At 44.6% G+C, this 20,769-nt stretch overlaps 1 protein-coding gene across 2 annotated transcripts in view; it reads left to right on the top strand.

Moving 5' to 3' along the window:
• The window catches only part of SLC12A4 (solute carrier family 12 member 4), a 939,289-nt gene that overhangs the window by 695,614 nt on the left and 222,906 nt on the right, over window positions 1–20,769 (top strand). For both annotated transcript variants that reach the window (XM_063945258.1, XM_063945259.1), the window contains exons 14-15: window positions 923–1,021; window positions 1,309–1,428. In XM_063945258.1, coding sequence (XP_063801328.1) covers window positions 923–1,021; window positions 1,309–1,428 — 219 coding nt within the window. The remainder of the gene's footprint in view (window positions 1–922; window positions 1,022–1,308; window positions 1,429–20,769) is intronic.

A 20,769-nucleotide genomic window follows, 5' to 3' on the forward strand; every position in this document is an offset into this window, starting at 1 on the left:
CTCTGAAGCTCCGGGACCTGGTGCTGCTACGGTGGCCATCTTAGGTGCGGCGCTGCAGTCACTGTCTTGTTTGGAGCGGGGAGGATTTCCAGACATGCCTCCGGCCAGAAACCTCTCCATAAACTCAGAGGGAGACGACCGGGTGGCTGTGGCACAGTTGAGGTGCCGGTGGGAACACCCAAGCGGTGCCGTAAGCAGGCTATAAGGCAACGGGCATCGGCGCTTACAAGGAGTGTTTCTACTCCATGCACTGCTGAACCCTGAAGACAAGTACCACAGCTTATATTACTAGCTACAGTATATATCCAAGTTCTCTGGGTGACGGCGGTCGGGTGTACCAGTAACCACAGTTGATGGTAGTTGCTTTTGAGCACCAGTAGCTAATCTAGCAGTGCCTAAAAGGAAAATCAATGAACAAAACATTCCCAAAATATATATACCATAATATGCTAATCCTCAGTAATGTATACAGTGCTGGTGAATAGGGGATGCCAAGTGGATTTAATCTTTATTTTCAACTGTGAACAGCAGCCTGCGCATTATACAATAGTTATAAATAATAACTATGATATTCGCTAGGTACTGGTAATCTTATATGTATTACACTAGTATTGATGTATATACTGTAATTACATAGAATACTTATGCTTGATTGACAGTTGTTATGTTGACAAGCATGACATTGGCAGGAGTATGTCGGCTGCACTATCCCGCCAAAGTTAAAATGGAGCTTAATGCATTTTCATAGTAACATAGTTTTTGAGATTGGAAAAAGGACAATTTGCCCATTGAGTTCAACCTGTTAGTGTTCTCATATACTGTAATATTGATCCCCTATACTGTAATACTGTAGTGTCGGAAGTATAAGTGTAAACATGCTGGTAAACCTGTAACTAAAATAGTTTTTTGTTATTGTTTCCAGGTTCTTCTTGATGTGTTACCTCTTTGTTAACTTAGCATGTGCTGTTCAAACTCTACTGAGAACACCAAACTGGAGACCAAGGTTCAAATATTATCACTGGTGAGAAACTAAAGGCTATCTACTCATTACTCCCTTCAATTGTTGTTATAAATAGTGACTTCTGATGTCCGCTATTATAATCAGTGAGATTTTATTCCATCACTTGAATAGTAAATAATAAGGAATAATCACAGAAATTAGATGCTCACTCACATTAGTGAAGTTACAGACTGTGCTTAAACATTTTTCATGATTCAATAAATATTTTATATTTACACCACTGCATTGGGAACTTGTCATATTACATTGTTAAACAGTATTTTATTACATGTTTTATGCACTGATAGGGCTCTTTCCTTCCTGGGTATGAGTATATGCTTGGCCCTGATGTTCGTTTCCTCTTGGTATTATGCTCTTGTGGCTATGCTCATTGCTGGAATGATTTACAAATACATAGAATACCAAGGGTAAGTGTTTTTATTTTAAATTATTTTTTTAAATGTTTTTAAGAGACACATGTTACCACTTGGAACATTGTTTATGCAAGTTGTTAAATATGCATTATAATTTAAAAGGTGGTTTATTGACAAAAACAACACGTAATATCTAGTATTACTAACTCTAATAATACGTGATCGTCACCATATACTTATATACCATATACTTATTTGTGATGTACTAATAATGGGCTGATGCAGAGTTGATAGCAAAATTTGCGTAAAAAAAAAGCAAATGTAAAAGTGTTTTTTTGCACACGTGCAGAGTGAAGCACAACCTTGAGATATAGTCAAGGACGTAGCTACCATAGGTGCAGGCAGTGCAGCTGCTATGGGGCCCAGAGCTGAAAGGGGCCCACCTTCCCTGTCAAAGTTACATGTGTTATATACATTTTTCGCCATTGGGTTGTACGTAGGGGTCCTTTCAAACTATGTCCTCGGGGCCTGCAATATATCTAGGTATGCCCCTTGACCTGCTCATTGTAGTGTGGTATAAAATGAACTGGAGGGCATTTTAATGTTATATAATATGAACCGGGTCACTGTAATGAGACGCAATATTAACAGGGAGCACTATATATCATAATGTGAATTGGGGGTACTGTGCAGCATAATGTGTACTGGCAGCTCTGAAATGTGACATAGGGTGAACTTAAGCACTACTGTGATTCATAAAAGAAATTAGGGCACTACTATGGGGCATAACATTAAATAAGGCTCTACTATGGTTCAGAAAATGAACTAGGACACTACTATAGAGCATAAAATTACCAATTGCTGCAGAGAACTGTCTCTCTAGAAGCACTGGGACGGGGGCCCCTTTTAAATGTTGCTATGGGGCCCACAAAGTTCTCGCTATGCCCCTGGATATGGTCTAGGTTGTTTAGTCAAAACAATTACGCCAAATAGAACACACAGCCGGAAAGCGACATAGGCAATGTATACACCATTTTTTCTGACGTGTATTTACACCTCACAGAAATCTATATGCAGTTATGATCATATTCCGTTTTGCTCATTAAAAACATTGCTGATCATGTACATTTTTTTTTTCCATGAGCTCTAGGTATATCTCACAATCACATTTCGCCATTTGTGACTTATGAGAGTTTATAACCACTTCAAACATGTTTACTTTGGGAAAATTAAATTATTCAAATACCAACATTTATTACTTTTACACTCACTGCAAGTCATATAGAAACATTATTAGCTATTAAGTTTGAACACTACAATAGTAGAATTTATGCCAGAATTTTCAACTTTTAGATTAAATTATATTCAAAAAATATAACTTGTACATGGTATTGCTTTGATTATGTTACATTCATGGTTTGTATATGCTGTATTTAGATATATAGAGAAATATAGATACTGTATATCTATATAGTTGTATAGTATACAGTGATGCTTGAAAATTTGTGAACCGTTCAGAATTTTCTATATTTCTGCTGAAATTTGTCCTAAAACTACCTCAGATTTTCACACAGGTCCTAAAAGTAGGTAAAGAGAATAAAATCAAACAAATGAGACAAAAAATTAGACGTGCTTATTTTATTGAGGAAAATTATCACATATCTGTGAGTGGCAAATGAATTGTGAACCTTTGCTTTCAGTATCTGGTATGACCCCCTCGTGCATTCAGACATTTCTGGTTATTGTTGATTAGTCCTGAACATTAGCTTTTAGGAATTTTACTCCATTCCTCTGTACAAAACAGCTTTAACTCTGTTATATTTTTGGGTTTCCTCCCATGAACTTCTCGCTTCAGGCCCTTCCACAACAATTTGATTGGATTAAGGTCAGGACTTTGAATTGGCCATTCCAAAACTTTACATTTATTCTTCTGTAACCATACTTTGGTGGAATGGATTGTGTGCTTTGGGTTGTTGTCTTGCTGCATGACTGGCATTCTCTTGAGATGCAACTCATAGGCAAATGTCCTGACATTTTTCTTTAGAATATTCTGATATAATTCAGAATTCATTGTCCCATCAATGAGGCAAGTCGTCCTGGGCCAGATGCATCATAACAGGCCCAAACCATGATACCACCACCACCGTATTTCACAGTATGAGGTTTTTATGCTGGAATGCAGTCTTCTCCTTTCTCCAAACATAACGCTTCTCATTTAAACCAAAAAGCTCTATTTTGAGCTCATTTGTCTGCAAAACATTGTTCCAATAGCCATCTGGCTTGTCCAGGTGTTTTATAGCAAACTGCAGATGTGCAGCGATTTTCTTTTTGGAGAGCAGCAAATTTTTCCTTGCAATCCTGCCATGCATACCATTGCTGTTCAATGTCCTCCTGATGGTGGACTCGGATCTGGGACTCAGGGTCGACAGTGTCTAGGTTGTCACCTTTTGGTTGACAGCGAGAAGGTCGACACAGGAAAATAGGTCGAATCAGCCATAAGGTCGACATGGACAAAGTCGACGTGGAAAAAGGTTGACATAAGTTTTTAATGTTTTTTTGTGTTGTAGTGTTAATGCTGATTAACATACAGGACAGAAAGGCAATCCCTATTACACTGAAATTCGAGCCGCTGCGGCTGCTGGATGTAATCCTTAACCTACGTACTTTTTACTCACTTAGAGTACACACACACAGACACGCTGTAAGCACAATGCAGCTACACGTGTGGCTGAAATACACTTTAAACCTTAGCAGCAAAGAGACACGACGCCAATTGTATTTCAAATGCTGGGATCCGACCCACCAACATATATTTGCTAAAAGGGGGTTACAACAGTAATACAGACACAATATGAGAACAGGCTACAATCAATGATACATACGTTTTGTTTCGCCAGCGCCACACAGACAGAAAAAAATGGTGAAAGAAACAGGCCATGAAATTCATTTGCAATCCTTATCATAACACTGTTTCTACATATGGGTCATAAATCAAATCTGCTGCTGTAACGACGCCCTCGCTCCTTAGACTCCTCAAATTTGTGCCGTTCTTGCTCTGCATCAAGATTTGAACACACCTGAATATCAAACCAATAATTATGATGACTCCCAGGATACAAAGGAGAAACTTTCCCACACTCATAATTACATTCTGTGCCCACTCTCCTAACCCTGAGAACCATTTGCGTGGGTTTAACCATGAGCCCCAGCCGGTCAGTTCATTACCCACAGCCGTCAAGGTAAGGTTGTGTTTCCTCCTGAACTCCCACTTCAACTGCAAGATCTCATCCATCTTTTGATCGATGATCTCCGTGGGGTCGTCAGTGATAATTCCCACTTTGTAAACCGAGCAGATGAGACATGTCTAGTTTGGGCGGAGTTCAGCAAGGCTGATACTGCATGGGGTGTATGAATGGTCAAGTCGTGTCCTAACACTACGTCCTCGCTTTTACTTACCAGCAAAGCTATCGCTGCTACACTTCACAAGCAAGTGGGGAGAGACCGTGCTACAGTGTCCAATTGTGCGCTGTAGTAGGCTACCGGTCTGCTGGCATCACCATGTTTCTGTGTTAAGACTCCTGCCGCACACCCAGCACTTTCAGTACCGTACAATTCAAAGGGCTTCTCATAATCTGGCATACCCAACGCAGGTGCTTGTGATAAACACTGTTTTAGTCTCTCAAACGTCAGTTCGGACTCATCTGTGTGAGAGACCCGTTCCGGTTTGTTCGAAGAGACCATTTCTTGCAAAGGTAGTGCCAGTATAGAGAACCCTGGAATCCAGTTCCGACAGTTCCCACACATTCCGAGGAAAGTGCAGATCTGTTGCTGAGTTTGTGGCAGAGTCATGTCGCGAATCGCCTGTATTCTATCAGCAGTCAGGTGCCTAAGTCCTTGCGTCAAGCAGTGTCCCAAGTATTTAACCCTGGTCCGGCACAACTGTAGCTTATCCTTTGAAACCTTGTGTCCTGTCTTGGAAAGATGAAACAGAAGCTGTTTAGTATCTGCCAAGGACGATTAGAGTGAGTCAGAACACAACAAGAAGTCATCAACATATTGTATTAGCACTGATCCACTCTCAGGTTGAAAGGATTGCAAGCAGTCATGCAAGGCCTGGGAGAAAATACTCGGGCTGTCAATGAAACCTTGGGGGAGACGAGTCCAGGTGTCCTGTACTCCCCTGTGCGTGAAGGCAAAGAGGTATTGGCTGTCAGGGTGAAGAGGGACAGAAAAGAAAGCGGAGCAGAGGTCAATGACAGTGAAGAATTTTGCGGTAGAGGGAATCCGCATGAGGATGACTGCTGGATTGGGCACTACGGGGAATTGACTCTCAGCTATCTTGTTTATCCCCCTTAGATCCTTCACTAGCCTGTAACCCCACCCCCCACTCTTTTTCACAGGGAAGATGGAACTATTGGCGGTGCTGGACGTCCTGACTAGGATGCCCTGCTGTAGCAGCCGCTCTATGACGGGGTGCACTCCTAATTCTACCTCTGGCTTCAGAGGATACTGAGGGATTTTTGGAGCTATCCTGCCATCTTTTACTTGTACTGCTACTGGAGCTACATTCGCCATCAATCCAGTGTCCTGTCCATCTTTGGTCCATAGGGATCCCGGTATTTGTGAGATAATTTCCTCTACCTGCGATGGACACGTGTCTATAACAGTAGAGTGCAACATTAATCTTTGAGGGGTGTCTAATATATCTTGCACTTCTTGTGCATGGCTCTCAGGTATATCTAAGAACACACCCTCAGGAGTACAGTATATGACACACCGCATTTTACACAATAAGTCTCTGCCAAGTAGATTAGTCGGAGCAGATGCAGCCAGCAGAAAGGAATGTTTTGTCTGCAAGGGCACTATTGTAATCTCTGCAGGTCTACTCAAAGGGTATTGTTGCACCATTCCTGTTACTCCCATTGCCAAAATCGTTTTACCCGTGGTTTTTACACCTGTTGTGGAATTCAACACTAACCTGGCTGCCCCTGTATCTACAAGAAAAGGTAATGGTACACCAGCTACATCAGCCATGACCTCAGGTTCACTACCAAGTCTAGCAATCAACTTCACTGGCTGCAGACTACAGGTGTGGCCCAACCCCTATTGTGTAGTGAGACCCTCCTGCAGCGCATTGGCAGCTACAATATGTGAGGGGGTATTTTTATTATTATCCTTTATTTATATGGCACCACAAGGGTTCCGCAGCGCCCAATTTCAGAGTACATATGCACATAATCAAAACAGGAAAACAGTGACTTACAGTTGACAATATAGGACAAGTACAGGGTAACTAAGCATAACTACACCAGTAAATGACAGAGATATGTTCCAGGTGGCCAAAAAACTGCCTGATTTGGGCAGTTGAGGATTATTAAAGTAAGAAAAGGATAAGCATATGAGGGAAGAGGGCCCTACTCGTGAGAGCTTACATTCTAAGGGGAGGGGTAGACAGACAGGGGTGACACAGATGGGGTACATAGAGAGCGTGGAACAGAGGGTTAGGATGAGATTTGGCTGGGTTTGGTAAAGAAATGGGTCTTAAGAGCCCGTTTAAAGTTTTGTAGAGAGGTGGCGAGTCTGAGGTGGAGATTTAAAAAATTCCACAGGAAGGGAGCAGCACGTGAAAATCTTGGAGATAGGAGTGGGAGGAAGTAATCAGAAGACAGGCGAGTCGGCGTGCATTAGCAGAGCGAAGAGGACGGGTGGGAGAGTAAAGGGAGATAAGGTCAGAGATGTGAATGGGAGAGGAGTGGGTGAGTGCTTTGTAAGTGAGTGTGAGAAGTTTGAATTGGATTCTAAAAGGGAAGGGAAGCCAGTGAAGGGCTTGTAGGAGAGGAGAGGTGGACGTAGTGCGTTTGGTGAGGAAGATAAGCCGGGCAGCAGCATTGAGGATAGATTGGAGTGGAGAGAGGTAATTGTCAGGGAGGCCAGTTAGGAGGAGATTACAGTAGTCCAGTCTGGAAATAATCAGTGAGTGAATAATGATCTTAGTGGCATCCTGGGTGAGAAAAGGTTTGATCCTGGAAATGTTTTTGAGATGAAAATGACAGGTTTGTGAGAGGTACTGAATGTGTGGTTTGAAGGAGAGGGAGGAGTTAAGGATTACACCAAGACAGCGTACTTGGGGGCTAGAGGAGATAGTCGTGCCATCAATGGATAATGAGATTGTGGGAGGTGAGGTTGTGCGGGAGGGTGGGAAGATGATCAGCTCAGTCTTAGACATGTTGAGTTTAAGAAAGCGCTGGGACATCCAGGAAGAGATAGCAGAAAGACAGTTGGAGGTACGAGTGTGGAGAGCCGTGGAGAGATCAGGGGAGGAGAGGTAGATTTGAGTGTCATCAGCATAGAGGTGATACTGGAAGTTAAAAGAACTAATGAGTTCACCTAAAGAGGACGTATAGAGAGAGAAAAGGCGAGGACCAAGAACAGAACCTTGGGGCACACCAACAGTTAGTGGAAGTGGGGGCGAGGTAGCATCATGAGAGGAGACAGAGAAGGAACGATCAGAGAGGTAGGAGGACAGCCAGGAGAGGACAGTATCACGTAGACCAAGAGAGTGAAGGATTTGCAGAAGGAGAGGGTGGTCCACAGTGTCAAAAGCAGCAGAGAGGTCAAGAAGAAAAAGCAGAGAGTAGTGGCCCTTAGATTTGGCTGCATGGAGGTCATTGCAGACTTTTGTGAGGGCAGTTTCAGTGGAGTGGAGAGCGGAAACCAGACTGCAATGGGTCAAGCAGTGAGTGAGAGGAAAGAAAGGCAGTGAGGCGATTATAGACAATACGCTCAAGAAGTTTGGAGGCAAAGGGGAGGAGAGAGATGGGTCGATAGTTGGAGAGAGTGTTAGGATCAAGGGTAGGTTTTTTAGGAATAGGGGAGACAAGAGCATGCTTGAAGGCAGAGGGGACAGTGCCTGATGAGAGGGAGAGATTGAGAAGGTGGGCAAGATGGGAACAGGCAGAAGGAGAGAGGTAGCGGAGGAGGTGGGAGTGGATAGGGTCAAGTGGGGAGGTTGTGGGGCGGAGGAATGTATGAGGGCCATGACTTCCTCGCCAGATACATGGGAGAAAGATGTCAGAGTTAGTAAGAGGGAAGGGATGGGTGGTGGCTGGTTGCTGGTCTGGTGGGATGTGATGTCCTGACGTAGGGAGTCAATCTTGGATGTGAAGTAAGTGGCAAAGTCAAGAGCAGACAATGAGGAAGGGAGAGGAGGTGCTGGTGGGCAGAGGAGGGAGTTAACAGTGGCAAAGAGGCGCCGGGGGTTTGAAAACTGGGTAAAGATGAGGATTTTGAAGTATGATTGTTTAGCGAGGGAAAGGGCAGCACTGAAGGATGAGAGCATGAATTTGAAATGGAGGAAGTCTGCTTTAGAGCGTGATTTCCTCCACTGTCGCTCGGCAGTACGTGAGCATTTTTGTAGATATCTGGTGCATTTGGTGTGCCAGGGTTGAGGTGTTGATCTGCGAGGGTGATTAGTGGTTGGCGGAGCAACAGAATCGAGGGCTGAAGTAAGAGATGCATTGTATAGGGATGTGGCTTGTTCAGGGCATGTGAGAGAGAGAAGAGGAGAGAGAAGTGAGTCAAACAGGGAGGATAGGGATGAGGTGTCAGTAGCCTCAATGTTACGCTTAGTGATGGTAGTGGTAGTGAGGGTAGCTGTGAGTTTTCGGAGGCCTGCCAGTCTCTCCTGGCTGGGTACCTCCTTGTTTCCCCTCTATGTGGCTCGTAATCTCTTCTATGTGGTCCCTGATCCCAATTATGTGAATTGTAGTGTGGTTCGTATTCAGGTCTAGGGGGTCTGTATACGTTATGTGTCCTTTTACTCCTATAATCCCTTGCAAAATGTCCTCCATTCTGGCAATAGAAACACACTATTCACCGTGACTTACCATCAGGGGTCTGGGGTTTTGGCTGGTAAGGCTTTCCTGTAAGTGCCTGTATACTTACCGTCATCCGCTTATCCCCTTGCGACTCCCTGTGTTTACTGATGTTATGATCGTGCTCGATAGCGGACTCTCTCAACGCAGCCACCGAGATACCTCTCCAATTAGGTAGAGAGGTTTGCACTCTTGTCCTCAGTGCCTCCTTTAATCCGTCCATTAACACAGAGACAGCTACCTCCCTGTGGTGTGCATTCTCCTCAATATCCTCGATCCCAGTGTATCTAGCTATTTCCTGCAGTGCTCTATGGAAATATTCAGATGCCATTTCACCTTCCTTTTGTCTTATGGAGAAGATTTTATTCCATTTAACAACAGTAGGGAAAAACACTCCTAATTGCAGGTTGATTTGCCGTACATTCTCCTGATTGTACTCATCAGTGAGAGGTACCTCTGCATCTAATTTACAATCCGTTATGAATTTTGAGATGTCAATATTTGAGGGTAAACACATCCGTAGCACTGTTCGACAATCTGTATTTGTGGGCTCATGGGCGTTACCTAATTCTTTAACGAATTTCTGGCATCCGACTAGATCTTTTCTGGGATCGGGGAATTCTGACATAATTGACCTTAACTCTGCTTGGGACCAAGGAAAATGCATGACAATGTTTCTGATGGGAGTTACTCCATGACTATCAGTTCTCCCATTGGGAACTGTAATCACCCTGACAGGATTTAATTCAACTATATAATTTTGGTTTGATTCTATAATACGGGGAGTTATCGTCTCTGCATAGTCTATGGTGCCGTACTTACCGGTGGACACAACCTCACTCACCCCTCCGCTGGGGAGTATTGCTACTACTCTTGGTGTTTGGGCCGTGCCCACCTGCGTGTTCTGTATGGTGGCTGCTAGAGAGAGTGCCGATATCGTGCTGGGCTCATCATCCTCCTCACAATCCTGGGGAAAATTTAAAATGGGATACAACTGGCAAGGGTTAGGGTTAATGTGGTCAATCACTTTCTTATCCTTTACCAATGCACCATTGGTTGTTTCTCCCCATCGACATATGGTTTCTCTCCATCGACATATGGTGGTGGTGGTGGTGCAATCGCTTTCCCCCCAGGTTTGGAACCAGCTATGCGAGCCAGTTCCTTTTGCACCTCTCCCTCTTGTTGCCACAGATTTAAACAATCGATATGTCTGATCCTTTGTTTTCTAGATTTGATCAGACATATTCTAATCCTTATGTTCTGTAACACCTCTGATTCAAATCTGCCCACCCTAGGGAATGATGCCCTATCTTCAGCAGTCATATGCACCCATTCTTTGCAAAAAGCATCCGTGTGTGGACCATATTTCTCACACATAATTAACCTCGCTGACCCCCTGGGCCGCGGCTCATCAGCCTGAACCCTGGCTACCAAACGTCAACTGCTTGTGCAATTGGATCCCATCGCGAACTTTTTGCCTTGTTATTGTAATCCCCAATGCACAACACAATAGACGGTGAAAGACACCTAGCGCTTTCACTCGCTCCTCCGCTGACGTACCACGACTCACTCCAATAGTGACCACCGCGTACCCAGTGAGGACCCTACCTGGCTTCTATTCACTGGAAGTTTTAGGAGTAACTTACCTTTTCCAGTGAATATCCACCGTTGAAGATTTACCTAAAAGAGAGACCAGCGAAAACTTCCCTTTTTGCTATACACAAATCACGCTTGCGTATGCTCTACACGGCGCTAATGATACCGCGGTTTATGCAAAAGCTCGCAAAGGGGTATCAAGTTGCGCCACGTATCGCACCCACAAACATGCGGTCCAATTGCACAGCGTATAGGTACTTGTTACCTATCCGCCCTACGACCACTGGAGTCGAATACACAAGCTGCGTCCTCAGCCGGAGCGTAACACAAAACCTTTACTTCAATTCACAATTTCTATACTTCTCAATGCACAATTCTATATCACGCTCCTCTGCAAATCTCCTCACGATTTGCGTATTTCTCTATTTGTATTAACGTAAGTCAGCCGCCTCACGCCACCAAGCCTCCGCTTACTTAGTGTCACCTACGGGAACCCGAATTCCGGGGTTCGTTAACCGTTCACTCCTTCTCTCACTTACTCATATACAGATGTATCCACATTTATCTTGACGGTTAATAGGATTAACTGTGACTGGCCAGTCAGACTTAATCCCCTGCTGTAATGACTTAATCCCCTGCTGTATTGTTCTCTGTGTTGTATTGCTGTTGAGAACAATAGCTGAAGGGTTTATGCTAATAAATCATGTTGTGACTAGGCACAGAAAGCTACTCAAGATAACGGTGGATACATCTGTACACAGTTTTTTTCTTTTCTATACAGAAAATACCACTCCCTTAGGTTGGCTACCTTACCCTCAGAGGTACCACAGTTTAAACAAAATATTGAGGTAATCTGCTTTTGAAATAGGATAGTTATGTGCTATTGTATTAAAGTATATTACCCCGCCTTTACTTGAACAACTGTCGTGTGATTTGTACTTAGCGTCCACTATCCTTCGCAACCTTGCGTAAACACGCGACCGTGCGTGCCTTTACGCCACGTGTGCGCTCCTGTACTTTGTCCGTACCACGTGTACAAACTTGCGTCCGCAATAAAACCACACAATCTCTATAAATGTGAGCAATACAAAGTATTATCCCTCACTAACACACCCCACACTTGTTCTGTATAAACCTTACCGACCAGGCCAGAACTGCGTTTTGTGTTTTATAATTACTCCATTAATACATTTATTTCAAATATATCTATAATGCAAACAAATGTATCTGATTTCACACAGATCTATAATGACTAACAACCTATGGCAACAATATGTGAGAGAGTATGTAAAGTATCAGTACACTGTGTACACTTTTGGCGCCAAAAATTTTTTTTCACACAAATTTTAAATAGCTTTTTTCCTTTTTTTACACACAGATTTTTAAATAGCTTTTTTCCTGTTTCCTCCAGGTTCTATCAGTACTTCTGTAGACTAGACAGAGCAGATGTGATCTAATCAGCACAAAAGAGGGTTTTAAAACACCCAAGCAATCAGGAAAATGTTTTACTTAAAGATGCGTCTCCACCTTTGCTGATAGATCAAAGTCTGCTATGGTCTGCAAGTCTATGAATGTGTGAAAGACCGGCCGAGCTCCCAGTTGTTAATGCTGATTAACATACAGGACAGAAAAGCAATACCTTTTACACTGAAATTCGAGCCTCTGCGGCTGCTGGATGTAATCCTTAACCTACGTACTTTTTACTCACTTAGAGTACACACACACCGACACGCTGTAAGCACAATGCAGCTACACGTGTGGCTGAAATACACGTTAAACCTTAGCAGGAAAGAGACACGACACCAATTGTATTTAAATGCTGGGATCCGACCCATCAACATATATTTGCTAAAAGGGGGTTACAACAGTAATACAGACACAATATGAGAAAAGGCTACAATCAATGATACATACATTTTGTTTTGCCAGCGTCCCGGTGCTCAGTCAATCAAGTTAGATGACCTTCAGAGAGAGAGAGTGACCGGCTAGGCAGCTTGGCTTTTATACATTTGGCCAAAACATAATATAATAGAAACTGTAATCTCTTCACCTATAGGTCAAAGGGCTGGTCATTTACAGTACAGGAGGGGTCATAGGTTGGTTTGAGTAGGTGGGCGATGCCTGGTCCAGGTGCATTTGCAGTTGGTCTCCACTGGGTTCCTGCCGAATATCAGAGTACAGTAAATACAGTATAATAATAATATCCTGTTCCTGAGCATAGATATGCGCTGGAGCGTGCTATCTTCTGCAAACTGCTACCCGAATGTTGTCTTTAAAATACCCTACAGTTGGATACCAAACACCACCTCCTAACCTAATGCTGTCCCCTCATATCCTGTAAAGGTGAATCCCTTTGTTGTTGTTCCTTTTAAACAAGTATAACTCGTTAATGTGGTGCATGCAGGCTATGTGTAAATTGTGCACTATGTGGATTAAATATGAAATATGTCTTTGTGGCTTTTCCATGCGAATACAAATGCTACCGTAATTACTCATACCACGCGCTAATACGCACTACCACGTGAGCAGTTATACGCAACCTGTGAGTATGCGCATGCACGGCAGAACAAGTACGCGCACGGAGGCCATCTGTGTGGTGTTTGTATGTGATGTGTATGGCTGTAATATTTTTGACTTCGACAGTAGTTTTCATAAGTGACCGGGAACCCCAATTAGTGCACCGTGTCCCCTTGCATGGCTCGCTTCACTCACCATGCTTTGGTCAAGGTGCGCTGCTGGCTCGGCACAGGTTATCATTCCCAATTGTAGTTCACATGGATCGTACAGTATGAAAAAGTAAAAAAAAATGAAAAAGTGAAAAACTCATGTCAACCTTTTTCCATGTCAACCTTAATGTCCATTTCATCCTATTTCCTGTGTTGACCTACTCACTGTTGACCTATAGGTGTCAACATAGACACTGACGACCCAGTTCCGGATACCGGTGGACTCATGAACATTAACATTAGCTAATGTGAGAAAGGCCTTCAGTTGCTTAGAGGTTACCTTGGGTTTCTTTGTGACCATGTAAAGTATTAGATGCTTTGCTCTTTGCATGATCTTTGTTTGTCGACTACTCCTGGGGAGGGTAATAATGGTCTGGAATCTCTTCCATTTGTACACAATCTGTCTGACTGTTTATTGGTAGAGTCAAAACTCTATAGAGATGGTTTTGTAACCTTTTTCAGTCTGATGAGCATCAACAACTCTTCTTCTGAGGTCCTCAGAAATCTTTGTTCATGGCATGATATACTTCCACAAACGTGTTGTGAACATCAGACTTTGATAGGTCCCTGTTTTTTTTTAAAATACAGGTTGTGCACTTACACCTGATTGTCATCCAATAGATTGAAAATACCTTCAAAATATCTGCTAAGCCTAAAGGTTCACATACTTTTGCCATTTACAGATATCTGATATTGCCTCATTTCCCACAATAAAAAAATTAGCACATCTAATGTTTTTGCCTCATTTCTTTGATTTGGTTCTCTTTATCTACTTTTAGAACTTGTGTGAAAAGCTGAGGTAGTTTTATGCCAAATTTCAGCAAAAATATTGAAAATTTTAAAGGCTTCACAAATTTTCTATCACTACTATATTTACAATATTTTCTACTGTCCTTGCAATACTAACAGTGGAAACAAAATGTACATTCCTTTTTCCTCAAACTTAAATGTTGGATAGAAACTGCCAGATGTATATATAGAAAAAAAAATATACAGTGTATGTACTGTATATAAAAATACTGGCTGGTGGTGATCAGGCTTCTCTGTATTTTGGCACATTGGGGTACATTTACTAAGCAGTGATAAGAGCGGAGAAGTGAGCCAGCGGAGATATTTCCCCATCAACCAATCAGCAGCTCTGTATCATTTTATAGTATGCAAATTATAGATTTTACTTCAGTGCTGATTGGTTGATGGGGAAATATCTCCACTGGCTCACTTCTCCGCTCTTATCACTGCTTAGTAAATGTACCCCATAGCCTCTTTGACAGTTCCCCAAAATTAGTAGCATTAGCAACGTTGTGGTGAAAACATGGAGAAGTCACAAACAGAACATATTTGTAAAACATTCATGATTAGTTAATACATCATTGCAGAATTACATACTACATACTGTGCATCATGTGGTTCAGAGGATGTAATCAACAGATTGACAATGTCAACATTTGGGTTAGACTGTGGGTGCAAAGATTAGGGTTAGGCTACGGAGGTGAAGGGTAAGCACTAGAAGGGAGGGTTACAGATAAGGGAGAAATACTCAACAAAATGCTGGAAGATTAGAGGCCTCACTCTGACATGACGGACACTTGACACCAGTCCCGACAGCTGTGCAGCTGCATGATCAGGTAAATCTGCTTGGCCACCAGGGAAGATATATTGACATTCTAAAATGTCAACATTTCATTACTGCACACATTATGAATGTCAACAAGGTCAATGTCGACATTATGCAGGTCGATTTTGACTATCAGCATATCATACCACACCCTGCCTTACTGTAAGTATGTTGGTAGCCATGTCATTTGGATATTTGTATAGGCTCTCATACTGTAGTATGCTATTGAGGCCATTTAAAAAAAAAAGAAAACATGAGATTATACAGTGTAATTAATGCAACTGCATACCATGACTGTTGTTGGCCAGCATGGGACTAATTTAAGGACTATATTATTATAACTAAAGACATTTTTTTTTATAAACAGGAATAACTTATAAAATATAAGAAGAGAAATTTACACATTTATGATCCTTCAACAGCAACCTCAGGAAATCCCTGCTTGCCTATTTCTGTGTTTGTCCTTCCTACATTGGACAATCCCCCTGCCCACACTCCCTCCACTATGCCCTGTCTGCATTGGGTTCCTGTAAAAAAACACAAAACAGAAAATAGCTACTGAGGGGCCACATCATTTCAAAGAGTAGACTCGTCTCCATGAAACATTTGTATCCCATTTCTGACTGTGTGGGTCTATGGAGGAGCAGTGCCGTAACAAGGCTCCTGAGCGCAATGTACCGGCCCTGCCCACTAAGCACATTATTTCATGATGTTGCAGTGATGGGGCATGGCCATCACCATCGGGAAGTTCAGCAGACGCTCCGAGTGGCTGTACAGATGTCCGGGTGCATACATTTTCTGTAAGTGGGCAAGAGCCCCTCCGGGGTCTAAGCCACTGTCTCCGCTGACTGGACACTGAGCTCCAGAGGGGATAGATCGTTCCCCGCCACAGGGGATCGCTCACCCCAGCAGCATGCCGCCACCCCCTTGCAGAGCTGAAGATTGTGGCGAATCAGACACCGACCCCCTAGCAAGCGGGGGGCTGGTGTGAAGGTGGCGGCATCAGGGTAGGAGCGCAGTTTTAACTGTGCTCCAGGAGGCTCAGCGGTACACTGTGCGCCGCTGTGAGGGGCACCCTGAGCCAATGCCTGCACCCTACACTGGCCACACAGCCTGTCGGGATCCCAGGATCTCAGCCAGCATCAAACCTCAAGCCAGTATAATCTTATGAAGAGCGGGAAGACAGCGCCATTATGGGGTCGGAAGTTTCTCCTCAGAGCGGACCCAGCAGCGTTCAGCGCCGTCTTCCTGCCTGCACAGCGCTGTCCAGGAAGAAACAAGTCCCTCCAGAACAACTCCAGCTATCTCTCACGGTACCAGGGGGTTGTAGAAGGCGGGGGAGGCTGCAAAACGACTGTGTAACCTATTAAGGTGCACAGTCAGCGCTGATAAGGGGTCTCCCTTTGTGTTAAAAGCGCTGTGTGTGGGTTGGCTCCAATCTCTGTCTCTCTTGCCATTCTTGGGGAGGAAACTCTGTCTGCCGTGTGTGTGTGTGTGTGTGTGTGTGTGTGTGTGTGTGTGTGTGTGTGTGTGTGTGTGTGTGTGTGTGTGTGTGTGTGGAGTGTCTGTAGTCTCCATTAAGCAATGTCCAGGGTCTCTGTGTCATATGCTGCAAAGGATATGTCCTCTCAGGATGATCCCATTCCATGTAATCAGGATAGCACTGGTTTAGCACAGATACCGGCAAGGGAACCTGAGTGTTTTTCTTCTATCGAATCTGTGATTTCTCAGACTTCTAATAGAGCTGCACAGTCTGAACTTGCACCTCAGGCTTTACAGGACTTTATGGCAGTCTGGCCCAGTTCTGTCACCTCAGGTCCCTCCTCTGTATGTTCCCAAACATGTGTTCTTGCACACAGATTAGGCAGGTTGACACGGGTACCATTTCTGACACTGCAGGCGGTGATGGGGATATGTTTGGGGGGACTGCATATCTTACACAAGTGTAGTTAATGATAGAGGCCATTAGAGATATGTTTAATATTTCTGATACAACGCCTGAGCAGGTTGAGGAGGCTTCCTTCACTGATAAGGGAACCTCGCTAACCTTCCCTGCGTCAAAGGCTTTATATGCTATGTTTGAAAAAGCATGGGTTAATCCTGCGAAAAATTCCAGATCCCTTAGAGGATCCAGGTGGTTTTTCCTTTCCCTGTGGAGGATAGGACTGAGTGGGAAACCCGACCGGTATTGCAGCTGGCTGATCGTAAGATTGATAATACGCTCAGATCAGTGTGCACGGCTTCAGGGGCAATGTCAAGTCCCACTATTGCCAGTACATGCATTGACAAGTCCTTAGTAAAGTGGTCAGGCACGTTACTTGAAGATTTGGACAAAATGGACAAAAATTATGTTAAATTGTTTTTGTGTAATATTCAGGATTCGGCAGGTTTTCTGGCTGAATCCATGAATGATCTGGGTTCCATGTCTGCAGGAATTTCTTCCATGTCTGTTTCAGCTCGTCGTGGACTCAGGTCAGGCTATCTTTGGGGAAGCGCTAGATGCGTGGATCTCCATGGCTACAGAGGGTAAGACACCTTTTCTTTCCTCAGCTACGCCTGCTCCGAAGAAACCCTTTTCTTCAACTGCGTCACAGCCCTGTGGGGCTGCCAAACCAGAGAAGCCAGGCCATCCAACGCCTCCTTTTGGGGAGGTAGGCCCAAGTCCAGAAAACCTGCTGCTGCAGGTTCCCGGGAACAGAAGCCTGCTTCAGGTGCACTAAAGTCCTCCGCATGACGGTGGACTACACGCCCTGGTGGTGGAGCTGGTGGGAGCGCAGCTCAGATGTTTCAGTCATGTCTGGGTGTCGTCCGGCCTGGATCCCTGGGTGCAATATACTGTGTCACAGGGATACAGGCTAGTATTTCATTTCTCTCCACCGATTTTCAATTCAGGCCTGCCATCTCTGCTGGCAGACAGGACTGTCCGGCAGGACGCCGTCCAGACGTTGGTGGAGGCACAGGTTCTTCTGCCAGTACCACCTCATATGCAAAACAAAGGTTTCTATTCGAACCTTTTCATACCCCGAAACCGGATGGTTCGGTCAGTCCCATTCTAAACTTAAAAAACCCTTTTCTGAGGGAGTGAAAGTTAAAAATGGAGTCTCTAAGGGCGGTAATATCGGGAGAAGGGGTTTTCCTGGTATCCCTGGATATCGAGGATGCATAACCCCCACATTCCGTTTTTGCCACCGCGTCAAGCAATTCACCGATTCGCTCTGTTGAACTGTCATTTCCAGTTCCAGGACCTGCCATTCGGCCTCTCCACAGCACCGAGGGTATTCACCAAGGTGATGGCAAAGATAATGGTTCTCCGCACGCAAGGGGTGAACAGGATTCCATATCTGGACATTCTGCTGATAAAGGCATCGTCCAAGGAGAAGCTGTTGCGGTCCATGGCTCTCACGACCCATCTACTCAGAGTCCACATTTGGATTCTGAACATTCCAAAATCACTTTGGAACCATCCAGGAGGTTGTCCTTTCTGGAATTGATCCTCGACACGGAAGTGTTGAGGGTGTTTCTTCCACGAGAAACAGCGTTGGTGATGCAAACATCGGTCCGGGATGTCCTGAAGACTGCCCGGGTGTCGATTCGTGACTGCAATTGCCTTCTGGGGAGGATGGTGGCCTTTTACGAGGCCCTCCAGTACGGAAGGTTTCATGCTAGGTTTTTCCTGCTGGATCTCCTAGACAAGTGGTCAGGATTTCATCTGCATGCACCTGAGAATTTGTCTGTCACCAAAAGCTAGGATTTCACTCCTCTGGTGGCTCCGATTAACTCACCTTCTGGAGGGCCGCATGTTCGGGATTCAGGACTGGATCCTTCTAACCATGAATGCAAGCCTCCGGGGCTGGGGTGTAGTCACTCAAGGGGAGACCTTCCAAGGAAGGTGGTCAATTCTGGAAGTCAGCCTACCGATCAACATTCTGGAATTAAGAACTGTTTACAACGGTCTTCTTCAGGCGACCCATCTTCTAAAAAATTGGGCCATTCAAGTGCAGTCGGACAATGTAACAACAGTGGCTTACATAAACCGACAGGGCGGAACGAAGAGTGGAGCTGCAATGTTAGAGGTGGCAAGAATCCTCCTCTGGACAGAAAAACACACGTTGGCGCTGTCAGCAATCTTCATTCTGGGAGTAGACAACTGGGAAGCAGACTTCCTCAGCAGACAACGATCTTCGTCCACGGGAGTTGGGTCTCCATCCAGAGGTGTTCAAGGAAATAACAGACCTTTGGATATTACCCCAAATAGACATGATGGCCTCTCGTTTCAACAAGAAGCTTCGGTGTTCTTGTTCCAGGTTGAGGGACCCACAGGCAGTGGCAGTGGACGCCCTGGTGTCTCCGTGGGTGTTCTAGTCAGTGTACGTGTTTCCACCACTCCCACTCATCCCAAGAATCCTAAAGCTCATAAGGAGAACAAGGGTTCAAGCGATCCTCGTTGCTCTAGACTGGCTGAGAAGGGCTTGGTACACGGACCTTCTGGATCTACTACGAGAAGAGCCAAGGCCTCTTCCTCTTTGAGAGGACCTGCTGCAGCAGGGGCCGTTCGCCTATCAAGACTTACAGCGGCTACGTTTGATGGCATGGAGGTTGAACGCCTGATACTAGCTCGGAAGGGCATTCCGAACAAGGTAATTCCTACCCTGATACAGGCTAGGAAAGGACTATCGTCTAAACATTACCATCGTATTTGGAAAAAATGTGTCTTGGTGTGAGTCCAAGAAGTATCATATGGTGGGACGGTTTCTCCTCTTCCTGCAAGCAGGTGTGGATATGGGCCTGAGGTTGGGATCCGTAAAGGTCCAAATTTCGTCCCTATCCATTTTATTCCAGGAACAATTGGCTGACCTCCCTGAGGTTCAGACCTTTTTGATAGGAGTCCTGCACATCCAACATCCCTTTGTACCTATGGCGCCATGGGATCTTAACGTGGTGTTGCAGTTACGTGGAAGGCTGTCACTTTGTTGGCCTTAGCTTCTGCTAGATGTGTGTCGGAGTTGGGGGCTTTGTCATGTAAAAGCCCATACTTGATCCTCCATGAAGATAGAGCTGAGCTTCGGACACGTCAGCAGTTTCTTCCGAAGGTTGTGTCGGCATTTCATATCAACCAACCTATCGTGGTGCCAGTTGCTACTGACTACTCAAATTCTTCAAAGTCCTTGGATGTTGTAAGGGCTCCGAAGATCTATGTGATGAGGACTGCTCGTCACAGAATATCGGACGCTCTGTTTGTCCTGTATGATCCCAAGAAAATTAGGTGCCCTGCTTCTAAGCAGACGATCTGTCGCTGGATTAGGTTCACTATCCAGCATGCTTATTCTACGGCTGGATTGCCGTGTCCAAAATCTGTTAAGGCCCACTCTACTCGTAAGGTGGGGTCTTCCTGGGCGGCTGCCCGGGGTGTCTCGGCGTTACAACTTTGCCGAGCTGCAACTTGGTCTGGGTCGAACACGTTTGCTAAGTTCTACAAGTTCGATACTTTGGCCTCTGATGATCTTAAGTTCAGTCAATCAGTTCTGCAGGAGCCTCCGTGCTCTCCCTCCCATTCTGGGAGCTTTGGTACATCCCCATGGTACTA

The sequence above is a fragment of the Pseudophryne corroboree genome, chromosome 11, assembly GCF_028390025.1.
Source record: "Pseudophryne corroboree isolate aPseCor3 chromosome 11, aPseCor3.hap2, whole genome shotgun sequence".
Lineage (NCBI taxonomy): Eukaryota > Metazoa > Chordata > Amphibia > Anura > Myobatrachidae > Pseudophryne > Pseudophryne corroboree.